Genomic DNA, 13,702 nt, shown 5'->3' with positions numbered 1-13,702 from the left:
ACAGAGAGAGAGAGGATAAGCAGGAGGAGCAGCAAGTAGAGGAAAAAGGAGAAGCAGGCTTCCTGCTGAGCAGGGAACTGGACATGGAGTTCAATCCCAGGACCCTGGGATCATGACCTTAGCCAAAGGCAGACACATAACAGACTGAGCTACCCATGCATCCCCAGCTGGGATATTTTAGGTAGAACCTGATAATCAGCAAGAGGACAAGTTCCCTACTATGAAGAAAAGTCACCAGGATTTCTCTAGAGTCAGTCTTTCATCAGTGACATATGACACAGGTGGTAAGAGTACTATCTATTGTTCCAAAGTAGTCTCTTGACAATAGCATGATTTTCTTCTGCTGTAGAATCATGATCCACTTACAGGGACTTCTACCTCTTTCTCTTTATTACAACTTTTGTGCCACAACACCTCCCCATCATCAGATTTCCCAGCTCAACCTTGTGCTATTTTTTTCACAGAGCTGATTATAAGAGGAGCTGTGTTAACACATCTTTGGACACAGACCCAAGTAGATATCCTAAAATCTGATAAGAAAAGAATCAAAGGAGAGAGGAGTCAAGATGGCGGAGAAGTAGCAGGCTGAGACTACTTCAGCTAGCTGGAGATCAGCTAGATAGCTTATCTAAAGATTGCAAACACCTGAAAATCCATCGGCAGATCGAAGAGAAGAAGAACAGCAATTCTGGAAACAGAAAAACAACCACTTTCTGAAAGGTAGGACCGGCGGAGAAGTGAATCCAAAGCGACAGGAAGATAGACCCCGGGGGGGGGGGGGGGGGGGGGGGCCGGCTCCCGGCAAGCGGCGGAGCAACGGCGCACAAAATCAGGACTTTTAAAAGTCTGTTCCCCTGAGGGACATCGCTCCAGAGGCTAAACCAGAGCGAAGCCCACACGGGGTCAGCGTGGCCCCAGATCCCGCAGGGTCACAGAAGGATCGGGGGGTGTCTGAGTGTCGCAGAGCATGCGGGTATTGGAACGGGAAAGCCGGCTACAGAGACAGAGCCGACAATAAGCTCACAGTTCGGTGTAACCTTGAACTAGTCGCAGGCTCGGTGAGCTCGGAGCGGGCCGGAGGTCAGGCAGACGGGAGTGACTGGCGCTGTTCTCTGAGGGCGCACTAAGGAGTGGGGCCCTGGGCTCTCGGCTCCTCCGGACCGGAGACCAGGAGGCCGCCATTTGTATTCCCGTCCTCCGGAACTCTACGGAAAGCGCTCAGGGAACAAAAGCTCCTGAAAGCAAACCTGAGCGGATTACTCACCCCGGCCCCTGGTAAGGGCGGTGCAATTCCGCCTGGGGCAAAGACACTTGAGAATCACTACAACAGGCCCCTCCCCCAGAAGATCAACAAGAAATCCAGCCTAGACCAAGTTCACCTACCAAGGAGTGCGGTTTCAATACCAAGGAGAGCAGCAGAATTCCAGAGGAGGAGAAAGCAAAGCACAAAACTCATGGCTTTTTCCCTGTGATTTTCTTTAGTCTTGCAGTTAATTTAAATTTTTCTTTTTCATTTTTGTTTTTTTTCTCGCCTTCTGGTAAAATTTATTTTTTAACTTTTACCTTTTTCTTTTTTAACGTTTTTTAACCACTTTATCTAATATATATATTTTTTCTTTTTTATATGTTTCTTATTTGTTTTCTTTTTTTAATTCTTTTCTTTTTTTTTCTTTTTTCTTTTTATATCTTTCTTCCTTATTGAACCTCTTTTAATCCCCTTTCTCCCCCCTCACGATTTGGGATCTCTTCTAATTTGGTTAAAGCATATTTTCCTGGGGTTGTTGCCACCCTTTTAGTATTTTCCTTGCTCCTTCATATACTCTTATCTGGACAAAATGACAAGAAGGAAAAATTCAACACAAAAAAAAGAACAAGAGGCAGTACCGAAGGCTAGGGACCTAATCAATACAGACATTGGTAATATGTCAGATCTAGAGTTCAGAATGACAATTCTCAAGGTTCTATCCGGGCTCGAAAAAGGCATGGAAGATATTAGAGAAACCCTCTCGAGAGATATAAAAGCCCTTTCTGGAGAAATAAAAGAACTAAAATCTAGCCAAGTTGAAATCAAAAAGCTATTAATGAGGTGCAATAAAAAATGGAGGCTCTCACTGCTAGGATAAATGAGGCAGAAGAAAGAATTAGTGATATAGAAGACCAAATGACAGAGAATAAAGAAGCTGAGCAAAAGAGGGACAAACAGCTACTGGACCACGAGGGGAGAATTCGAGAGATAAGTGACACCATAAGACGAAACAACATTAGAATAATTGGGATTCCAGAAGAAGAAGAAGAAAGAGAGAGGGGAGCAGAAGGTATACTGGGGAATTATTAGGGAGAATTTCCCCAATATGGCAAAGGGAACGAGCATCAAAATTCAGGAGGTTCAGAGACTGCCCCTCAAAATCAATAAGAATAGGCCCACACCCCGTCACCTAATAGTAAAATTCACAAGTCTCAGTGACAAAGAGAAAATCCTGAAAGCAGCCCGGGAAAAGAAGTCTGTAACATACAATGGTAAAAATATTAGATTGGGAGCTGACTTATCCACAGATACCTGGCAGGCCAGAAAGAGCTGGCATGATATTTTCAGAGCACTAAATGAGAAAAACATGCAGCCAAGAATACTATATCCAGTTAGGCTATCATTGAAAATAGAAGGAGAGATTAAAAGCTTCCAGGACAAACAAAAACTGAAAGAATTTGCAAACACCAAACCAGCTCTACAGGAAATATTGAAAGGGGTCCTCTAAGCAAAGAGAGAGCCTACAAGTGGTAGATCAGAAAGGAACAGAGACCATATACAGTAACAGTCACCTTACAGGCAATACAATGGCACTAAATTCATATCTCTCATTAGTTACCCTGAATGTTAATGGGCTAAATGCCCCTGTCAAAAGATACAGGGTATCAGAATGGATAAAAAAACAAAACCCATCTATATGTTGCCTCCAAGAAACTCATTTTAAGCCCGAAGACACCTCCAGATTTAAAGTGAGGGGGTGGAAAAGAATTTACCATGCTAATGGACATCAGAAGAAATCAGGAGTGGCAATCCTTATATCAGTTCAATTAGATTTTAAGCCAAAGAATATAATAAGAGATGAGGAAGGACACTATATCATAATCAAAGGGTCTGTCCAACAAGAAGATCTAACAATTTTAAATATCTATGCCAAATATATAAACCAATTAATAACAAAATCAAAGAAACACATCAACAATAATACAATAATAGTAGGGGACTTTAACACTCCCCTCACTGAAATGGACAGATCATCCAAGCAAAAGATCAGCAAGGAAATAAAGGCCTTAAACGACACACTGGACCAGATAGACATCACAGATATATTCAGAACATTTCATCCCAAAGCAATACAATACACATTCTTCTCTAGTGCACATGGAACATTCTCCAGAATAGATCACATCCTCGGTCCTAAATCAGGACTCAACCGGTATCAAAAGATTGGGATCATTCCCTGCATATTTTCAGACCACAATGCCCTAAAGCTAGAACTCAACCACAAAAGGAAGTTTGAAAAGAACACAAATACATGGAGACTAAACAGCATCCTTCTAAAGAATGAATGGGTAACCGGGAAATTAAAGAAGAATTGAAAAAAATCATGGAAACAAATGATAATGAAAATACAACGGTTCAAAATCTGTGGGACACAACAAAGGCAATCCTGAGAGGAAAATATATAGCGGTACAAGCCTTTCTCAAGAAACAAGAAAGGTGGGGCACCTGGGTGGCCTAGTGGGTTAAGCTGCTGCCTTTGGCTCAGGTCATGATCTCAGGGTCTTGGGATCGAGTCCCACATCGGGCTCTCTGCTCAGCAGGGAGCCTGCTTCCCTTCCTCTCTCTCTGCCTGCCTCTCCATCTACTTGTGATTTCTCTCTGTCAAATAAATAAATAAAATCTTTAAAAAAAAAAAAAAAAGAAAAAAGAAACAAGAAAGGTCTCAGGTACACAACCTAACCCTACACCTAAAGGAGCTAGAGAAAGAACAAGAAAGAAACCCTAAGCCCAGCAGGAGAAGAGAAATCATAAAGATCAGAGCAGAAATCAATGAAATAGAAACCAAAAAAACAATAGAACAAATCAACGAAACTAGGAGCTGGTTCTTTGAAAGAATTAATAAAATTGATAAACCCCTGGCCCGACTTATCAAAAAGAAAAGAGAAAGGACACAAATAAATAAAATCATGAACGAAAGAGGAGAGATCACAACTAACACCAAAGAAATACAAACTATTATAAGAACATACTATGAGCAACATTACGCAAATAAATTTGACAATCTGGAAGAAATGGATGCATTCCTAGAAACATATAAACTACCACAACTGAACCAGGAAGAAATAGAAAGCCTGAACAGACCCATAACCAGTAAGGAGATTGAAACACTCATTAAAAATCTCCAAACTAACAAAAGCCCAGGGCCAGACCGCTTCCCGAGGGAATTCTACCAAACATTTAAAGAAGAACTAATTCCTATTCTCCTGAAACTGTTCCAAAAAAGTAGAAATGGAAGGGAAACTTCCAAACTCATTTTATGAGGCCAGCATCACCTTGATCCCAAAACCAGACAAGGATCCCATGAAAAAAGAGAGCTATAGACCAATATCCTTGATGAACACAGATGCGAAAATACTCAACAAAATACTAGCCAATAGGATTCAACAGTACATTAAAAGGATTATTCACCATGACCAAGTGGGATTTATTCCAGGGCTGCAAGGTTGGTTCAACATCCGCAAATCAGTCAATGTGATACAACACATCAATAAAAGAAAGAACAAGAACCATATGATACTCTCAATAGATGCTGAAAAAAGCATTTGACAAAGTACAGCATCCCTTCCTGATCAAAACTCTTCAAAGTGTAGGGATAGAGGGCACATACCTCAATATCATCAAAGCCATCTATGAAAAACCCACCACAAATATCATTCTCAATGGAGAAAATCTGAAAGCTTTTCCGCTAAGGTCAGGAACACGGCAGGGATGTCCATTATCACCACTGCTATTCAACATAGTACTAGAGGTCCTAGCCTCAGCAATCAGACAACAAAAGGAAATTAAAGGCATCCAAATCGGCAAAGAAGAAGTCAAATTATCACTCTTCACAGATGATATGATACTATATGTGGAAAACCCAAAAGACTCCACTCCAAAACTGCTAGAACTTATACAGGAATTCAGTAAAGTGTCAGGATATAAAATCAATGCACAGAAATCAGTTTCATTTCTCTACACCAACAGCAAGACAGAAAAAAGAGAAATTAAGGAGTCAATCCCATTTACAATTGCATCCAAAACCAGAAGATACCTAGGAATAAACCTAACCAAAGAGGCACAAAATCTATACTCAGAAAACTATAAAGTACTCATGAAAGAAATTGAGGAAGACACAAAGAAATTGAAAAATGTTCCATGCTCCTGGATTGGAAGAATAAATATTGTGAAAATGTCTATGCTACCTAAAGCAATCTACACATTTAATGCAATTCCTATCAAAGTACCATCCATCTTTTTCAAAGAAATGGAACAAATAATTCTAAAATTTATATGGAACCAGAAAAGACCTTGAATAGCCAAAGGGATATTAAAAAAGAAAGCCAACGTTGGTGGCATCACAATTCCAGACTTCAAGCTCTATTACAAAGCTGTCATCATCAAGACAGCATGGTACTGGCACAAAAACAGACACATAGATCAATGGAACAGAATAGAGAGCCCAGAAATAGACCCTCAACTCTATAGTCAACTAATCTTTGACAAAGCAGGAAAGAATGTCCAATGGAAAAAAGACAGCCTCTTCAATAAATGGTGCTGGGAAAATTGGACAGCCACATGCAGAAAAATGAAATTGGACCATTTCCTTACACCACACACGAAAATAGACTCAAAATGGATGAAGGACCTCAATGTGTGAAAGGAATCCATCAAAATCCTTGAGGAGAACACAGGCAGCAACCTCTTCAACCTCAGCCGCAGCAACATCTTCCTAGGAACAACGCCAAAGGCAAGGGAAGTAAGGGCAAAAATGAACTATTGGGATTTCATCAAGATCAAAAGCTTTTGCACAGCAAAGGAAACAGTTAACAAAATCAAAAGACAACTGACAGAATGGGAGAAGATATTTGCAAACGACATATCAGATAAAGGACTAGTGTCCAGAATCTATAAAGAACTTAGCAAACTCAACACCCAAAGAACAAATAATCCAATCAAGAAATGGGAGAGGACATGAACAGACATTTCTGCAAAGAAGACATCCAGATGGCCAACAGACACATGAAAAAGTGCTCCATATCACTTGGCATCAGGGATATACAAATCAAAACCAAAATGAGATATCACCTCACACCAGTCAGAATGGCTAAAATCAACAAGTCAGGAAATGACAGATGCTGGCGAGGATGCAGAGAAAGGGGAACCCTTCTACACTCTTGGTGGGAATGCAAGGTGGTGCAGCCACTCTGGAAAACAGCATGGAGGTTCCTCAAAATGTTGAAAATAGAACTGCCCTATGACCCAGCAATTGCACTATTGGGTATTTACCCTAAAGATACAAACGTAGTGGTCCAAAGGGGCACGTGCACCCGAATGTTTATAGCAGTAATGTCCACAATAGCCAAACTATGGAAAGAACCTAGATGTCCATCAACAGATGAATGGATCAAGAAGATGTGGTATATATACACAATGGAATACTATGCAGCCATCAAAAGAAATGAAATCTTGCCATTTGTGACAACATGGATGGAACTAGAGCGTATCATGCTTAGCGAAATAAGTCAACCAGAGAAAGACAACTATCATATGATCTCCCTGATATGAGGAAGTGGTGATGCAACATGGGGGCTTAAGTGGGTAGGAGAAGAATAAATGAAACAAGATGGGATTGGGAGGGAGACAAACCATAAGTGACTCTTAATCTCACAAAACAAACTGAGGGTTGCTGGGGGGAGGGGGTTTGGGGGAAAGGGGTGGGATTATAAACATTGGGGAGGGTATGTGCTTTGGTGAGTGCTGTGAAGTGTGTAAACCTGGTGATTCACAGACCTGTACCCCTGGGGATAAAAATATATGTTAAAAAAAAAAAAGAAAAGAATCAAAGGACTGACCTTGATGCTTGGTAATGGTGCTACATTTGCAGTCAAGAGGACCTTAGGATCCACCCTATAATATCTTGGGAATACATATTTTCAAATTTGACTCCAAGGATCTTGTGTCTTGGGCGTCAATATTACCTTCCCTCAGGACATATAAGCTTATATAAATAATGATGATCTATATCAGGCAACACAAAGGAAACATGTTGCAAAATGGTGAAGATATAAAATTGTGGAATTGCATCATTTCTCTCTCATGTTATCCTACTAAACATAAAAATACTTCTAGTGTACAGAGCAACTGCAAAGATTGTACAATTTTTCATATTTGAAAGGACTCACAAAAAATCCAAAAGCATAATCACATAAATTTTTTTTTAAGAGCATCGATACTGTGAACTGAGAAACCGAGTACAGGCACACACTGAAGATGGACGAGATGTCCAAACAACTTCTCAGGGGTCTTTGTTCACACAGACAAACAAGTTTCATCTCCAGTCGAACCACCAAGAACAGCATGAGATTAAGTCTGGGCTTCAGGAAACTACAGGGACCAAGTTTGCTATGAGGTATTTATGTCCTGTTAGTCAAGTCAGTTATGCCAAGTAGAAGTCATCAGGCATTTAATTCATTTTAAGAAAATGATTCTTCGGGTAATCAGCAGAGTTTGGAACTTTAAAAAACACATCAGAAATTCCACAGGTCTTATCCTAGCCAAGGGTCAAAGCCCTATATAACCAGAAATAAGACTTTCATGCTCAGTAAGAAAATAACACTTTCCTTTTTTTACTATTATTATTATTTTCAGTTAGCCAGCATATAGTATACATCATAAGTTTTTGTTGTAGTGTTCAATGCTTCATTAGTTGTGTAAAACTCTTTCTTACACAGTCCACCCTCTGACCCTTGCTCAAGACTAAATTACACATAATCACTCCTTCTCGTGTGTATTTTGCACCACTTACAGAACAGGGAGAAAAATAGACCAAGTGCAAAGTGCTAATCTCATCTATCATCAAATGAGAGATGGGTTTTGCTTAAAGAAGGATTTCAGCTAACCAAATATTCCACCACAAACTTATTCACAAACAAGCACAATGTCAAAGTTGGATAACAACTTTATCTCCTCCCACTACTGAAATTAAAATTTTATAAAAATAATTAATATATTGATTCAGTGTAATACTTAATTGTTAACCAATTCTAGTTCATCCCCTAAGCAACCATATTTCATTGTATGGCCATCATGGGAGATGTTACTTCAATTTCATAATACATTTGATCATCAATATCAGTATTATAGAATTTGTTGAAATCAAATTAACACTACCAGTTAAACAAGTAATAAACCAAATAAGAGTTACATTATTATTTATTGAATGGCACCCTTTCTAGCAATTGCTTCCTGCTATTGAATTTTCACTTGACCCTATATTTCATATAACCCTGGGCTTCACACATCCTCCAGTCATCCATGTTGCCTGTTACACACTTAATTGCTAGTCCATTGACTATTGCCCAGACCTAAGAAAAGCCATACTTTATCATTATAGTTATAATCCAGCTCTTCTGTTACCATAAGAAATACCACTCTTAAAACACTGAGTGGATTTATCATTTCCTCTTCAATTAATAGGCTTCTATGCAGCTACTTTCCAGGCTGAATGATGGCTCTTCACACTGAAGCTACCATTTACACACCAAACTGATTAGGCATTTCCAAAAGCTGTTCATAGGGAAGGACCCATTCAGCTGTGAGGGTAGATAATAAGACCTCAAGAAGATCTAAGGTGGGGCTCAAAGGCAAGGCAGACATTTGTTCATGTGTGCAATGGGTTCCTTCTTTCACAAATTCTATACTTACATTTTTATTTAATAAAGAAACATTCTGCTCATTTCCCTCCTTACCAGAATGATTATCTGATATAACCTAGGACTTATTTCAATCTCAAAATAATGTTACATACTTCAGTAGAAATAAAAGGAGTTTCAAATTAAGTCCAATAACAAGCTAACAATCATCTCATAAACTGGGTGCTCTCCCTGGCTTTTGAGGTAACTTTCCAGTTCAAAAGCCCACTAACGCACCTCTGGGTGGCAAATCCAGCATCCATGACAGAAGTCATTACTCAATAAACAGAAATTTTTCTCATGATTCTCTTTTTAGGAACAGAGAAGCATCACCCTGAAGAAAACCCACACTTTTTCTCTTGTCTCATTGGCCAAAATTATGTCAGATTCCTATCCTTAAATTGGTCCCTGAAAAGAGGAGAGCATTATCATAATTGCTTTAGACTACTCCAAAGTGGAGTCACACTTTCCCCCAAACACCTGGCCACCTAATACCTGAAGAAATGCAGCTGCCTTAGAAACAAAGAAGCTAGGAAATGATCACTCTGTGGGCAACAGTGCCTTCCACACCTATTGTGCCTCCACTGACTGCTCTCCCTACATCTGCAATCAATCTCTCTTTCTCTGCCCTTCCCTCTTAGTTCTATCCCACCAGAATTTCAACATGATCAAGTTTCTTCCATCCCTAAAAATAGTCACCCTCAAACTGATGTCCCACTCAGTGACTAATTTCATTCTTGTAACAATTCTATGAAATAATATTGTCTCTATTTTGTAGAAAAGGAAACAGACATGGGGAAGGTAAGTAACTTAGATGAGATCACACAGTTTAGCCAAGATTCAATAAATACTACCCAATAGTATCACAGTAGTAGAAAATGCAAAAATTTCTCTCAAATATTTCAGGAAAATTCTCTCCCAAAAAATGCAATAACACAATCATTGGATGATTTTTATATGCAGTCTTTCAGTATTCTTCCCAATAACACCAGTGTTTCTAAATTTCATTTCTTTTTCAGTGTTCCACAATTCATTTTTTATGCACCACACCTAGTGCTCCATACAATATGTGCCCTCTTTAATACTCACCACCAGGCTCACCTAACACCCCACCAAAAATTACCGTTTGTTTCTCAGATTCCACAGTCTCTCATGTTTCTTCTCCCTCTCTTATGCCCCCAATTTACTTTTCCTTTCCTTCTCCTAAAGACCTCTATTATTCATCATGTTCCACAAGTAAGTGAAACTGTATGATAATTGACTCTCTCTGCTTGACTTATTTCACTCAGCATAATCTCTTCCAGTCCCATCCATGTTGATGCAAAAGTTGGGTATGCATCCTGTCTGATGGAGCCATAATATTCCATTGTACATATGGCCCATATCTTCTTTATCCATTCAACTACTGAAGGGCATCTTGGCTCCTTCCACAGTTTGGTGATCGTGGCTATGGCTGATCGGAACATTGAGGTAGAGATGGCCCTTCATTTCACTACATCTGCATCTTTGGGTAAATACCCAGTAGTTCAATTGCAGGGTCAGATGTTAACTCTATTTTTAAATTCTTAAGACATGTCCACACTGTTTTCCAAAGTGGCTGCAACAACTTGTATTCCCAACACCAGTGTAAGATGGTTCCCCTTTCCCTAAATCTGCTCCAACACTTGTTTTCTGTCTTGTTAATTTTGGCCATGCTAACTGGTATAAGGTGTTATCTCAATGTTGTTTTGATTTATCCCTGGGATGTAAGGGTGGTTCAACATTCGCAATCAATCGATGTGATAGAACAAATCAATAAGAGAAGAGAGAAGAACCACAAAAGACTCCACCCCCAAATGACTAGAACTCATATAGCAATTGGATAATATGGCAGGATATAAAATCAATGCACAAAAATCGGTTGCTTTCTTACACACTAACAATGAAAATATAGAAAGGGAAATTAAAGAATTGATTCTATTTACTACAGCACCAAGAACAAAAACACCAATTTATTTAGGGCTCTTTTTCAAGCTATCATACATGAACTGGTATACACAGAATCTTGTTAATAGAAGAACTCACTATCAGACCCAGTCTCATGGTTTGATGTGTTATTTCTCTGGGAACCCATGCAACATCCCATGCACAAAGAGATATCCCTACTCCTCAGTCTGAACATCTGCTTGGTCTTCCTTATCCTCTGCAGGGATCAGGAAATTTCCAGAAACCAAACTTCCAAGATTATGCCTAGGCAGATCTCCCAGATTGGAGCCAAATGTAAGAAAGGAAGATAAAACCTGTCCTCCTTTCTCTGTGGTTTTCCTCATTGTCACAGCTGCACGTAGGTTCTGTCTGAGGAGTGTGTCCTGCCTGCCCCTGCTGGGAGAACTAGAGACTCTACAAATCCCCCAGGGTCTGAATCAGCACCCCCTCACCCAGCATATCATTCCTAGTGCCTGAGACACATCACAGAACCAGAGTCTAACTGCTACCACAGCTTAATTGTTAGAGCTCAGGCTTATAAATCCAAAGATTTAAATACAAAACTACCAATATTAGCTTCTCTGGTCTTGACCAAATGATGCTCACAGTGAACATTGACTTCTTTAGACATAAAAAAGAATTAGCAATACCTTCCTCATGGGATTATATGAGAATTATATGAAATACCATACTTAGCAGGATGATATAAATTTATTATTTGTCGACCTAGAAGCAGCTTCTCGGCCCCTTGTAGAACCTCTGTCAGGTTCAGCCTACTCGCCTCTACTCCAGCCTCCACTCTGGCCTCCACCATGTCCGTCAGGGTGACCCAGAAGTCCTACAAGGTGTCCACCTGGGCCTTCAGCAGCCGCTCCTACACCAGTGGGCCTGGCTCCCGCATCAGCTCGTCCGCCTTCTCCCGGGTGGGCGGCAGCTTCCGGGGGGGCCTGAACAGCAGCATGAGTGTGGTCGGGGGCTACGGCGGCGGGGCCGGGGGTATGGGGGGCATCATGGCCGTCTCAGTGAACCAGAGCCTGCTGAGCCCCCTTAAGCTGGAAGTGGATCCCAACATCCAAGCTGTGCGCACCCAGGAGAAAGAGCAGATCAAGACCCTCAACAACAAATTTGCCTCCTTCATCGACAAGGTGAGGCACCTGGAGCAGCAGAACAAAGTTCTGGAGACCAAGTGGAGCCTCCTACAGCAGCAGAAGACCGCGCGGAGCAACATAGACAACATGTTCGAGAGCTACATCAGCAACCTCCAGCGGCAGCTGGACACCCTGGGCCAGGAGAAGCTGAAGCTGGAGGTGGAGCTTGGCAACATGCAGGGGCTGGTGGAGGACTTCAAGAATAAATATGAGGAGGAGATCAAAGAGCGTGCAGACATGGAGAATGAATTTGTCCTCATCAAGAAGGATGTGGACGAAGCTTATATGAACAAGGTAGAACTCGAGTACCACCTAGAAGGGCTGACCGACGAGATCAACTTCTTAAGGCAGCTGTATGAAGAGGAGATCCGTGAGCTGCAGTCCCAGATCTCGGACACGTCTGTGGTCCTATCCATGGACAACAGCCGCTCCCTGGACCTGGATGGCATCATCTCCGAGGTCAAGGCCCAGTATGAGGACATCGCCAACCGTAGCCGGGCTGAGGCTGAGACCATGTACCAGATCAAGTACGAGGAGCTGCAGACATTGGCTGGGAAGCACGGGGATGACCTCCGTCGCACGAAGACGGAAATTTCTGAGATGAATCGGAGCATCAGCCGACTCCAGGCTGAGATCGAGGCCCTCAAAAACCAGAGGGCTGCCCTGGAGGCTGCCGTTGCCGATGCTGAGCAGCGCGGGGAGCTGGCCATTAAGGATGCCAATGGCAAGGTGGCTGAGCTGGAGGCCGCCCTGCAGAGAGCCAAGCAGGACATGGCCCGGCAGCTGCGCGAGTACCAGGAGCTCATGAACGTCAAGTTGGCCCTGGACATTGAGATTGCCACCTACCGCAAGCTGCTGGAGGGCGAGGAGAGCCGGCTGGAGTCTGGGATGCAGAACATGAGTATCCATACTAAGACCACCAGCGGCTTTTCAGGTGGCCTGAGCTCGACCTAAGGGGCCCTCCCAAGCCCTAGCCTCAACTATGGCCTGAGCTCCTTTCAGTCCAGCTTTGGCCCCTCCGGGTCCTTCAGCCGTGGCAGCTCCTCCAAGGCTGTGGTGGTGAAGAAGATTGAGACCCGTGACAGGAAGCTGGTGTCTGAGTCGTCTGATGTCCTGTCCAAGTGAACAACCACTGTGGTCCCACCCAGCCTCCCTGCTCTCATGGCTGCCATAGAGCCTTTGGGGGAAGGAGCTGTGCAGGGAAGCATTGGGAACAGGAGACTCACCTAAGACTCACTCAGCCCCAGTCCGCAGCCTGCCTGTGGGGGCGGTTCTGCTGCCCTGGGAACCCCTTCTTGTCCATGCCTCCAACTAAAAGCCAATTTGAGTGTCTTGTCCCAAATAAAGTCTCAGCTGGCTCTGCCCATCCCAAAAAAAAAAAAAAAAATTTATTATTTGTCACTTCCCATTGTGTTTACATTTCCTTTATTCCTACAACCTTCTCAGGGACGCCCAACTTCACTGTCAGCATTTTGGTGATGACAAGATCAAATATTCATAGAAAGATTGTTAGAATAATAATGACTTATGAATCAGTATTTGATAGCTTAAAATGTTCTTCTCTCCTTTCTGTATGTATACAGATTCTAGCAATGAAAAGAGTAAATTTA

The 13,702-nt window shown here is 41.8% G+C and overlaps 1 protein-coding gene across 1 annotated transcript; it reads left to right on the top strand.

Annotated features, from left to right (window-relative positions):
• The first annotated feature begins 11,741 nt into the window (after positions 1-11,741).
• LOC309872802 (keratin, type II cytoskeletal 8) lies at positions 11,742-13,479 on the top strand. The gene has a single exon (XM_082747750.1). The coding sequence runs from the start codon at positions 11,757-11,759 to the stop codon at positions 13,044-13,046; it is 1,290 nt and encodes a 429-aa protein (XP_082603876.1). The 5' UTR covers positions 11,742-11,756; the 3' UTR covers positions 13,047-13,479.
• The last annotated feature ends 223 nt before the right edge of the window (positions 13,480-13,702 follow it).

The sequence above is a fragment of the Mustela nivalis genome, assembly GCF_964662115.1.
Source record: "Mustela nivalis genome assembly, chromosome: 9".
NCBI lineage: Eukaryota > Metazoa > Chordata > Mammalia > Carnivora > Mustelidae > Mustela > Mustela nivalis.
The sequence above is the reverse complement of the archived record's forward strand: the minus strand, read 5'-3'. Positions and strand labels throughout refer to the sequence as shown.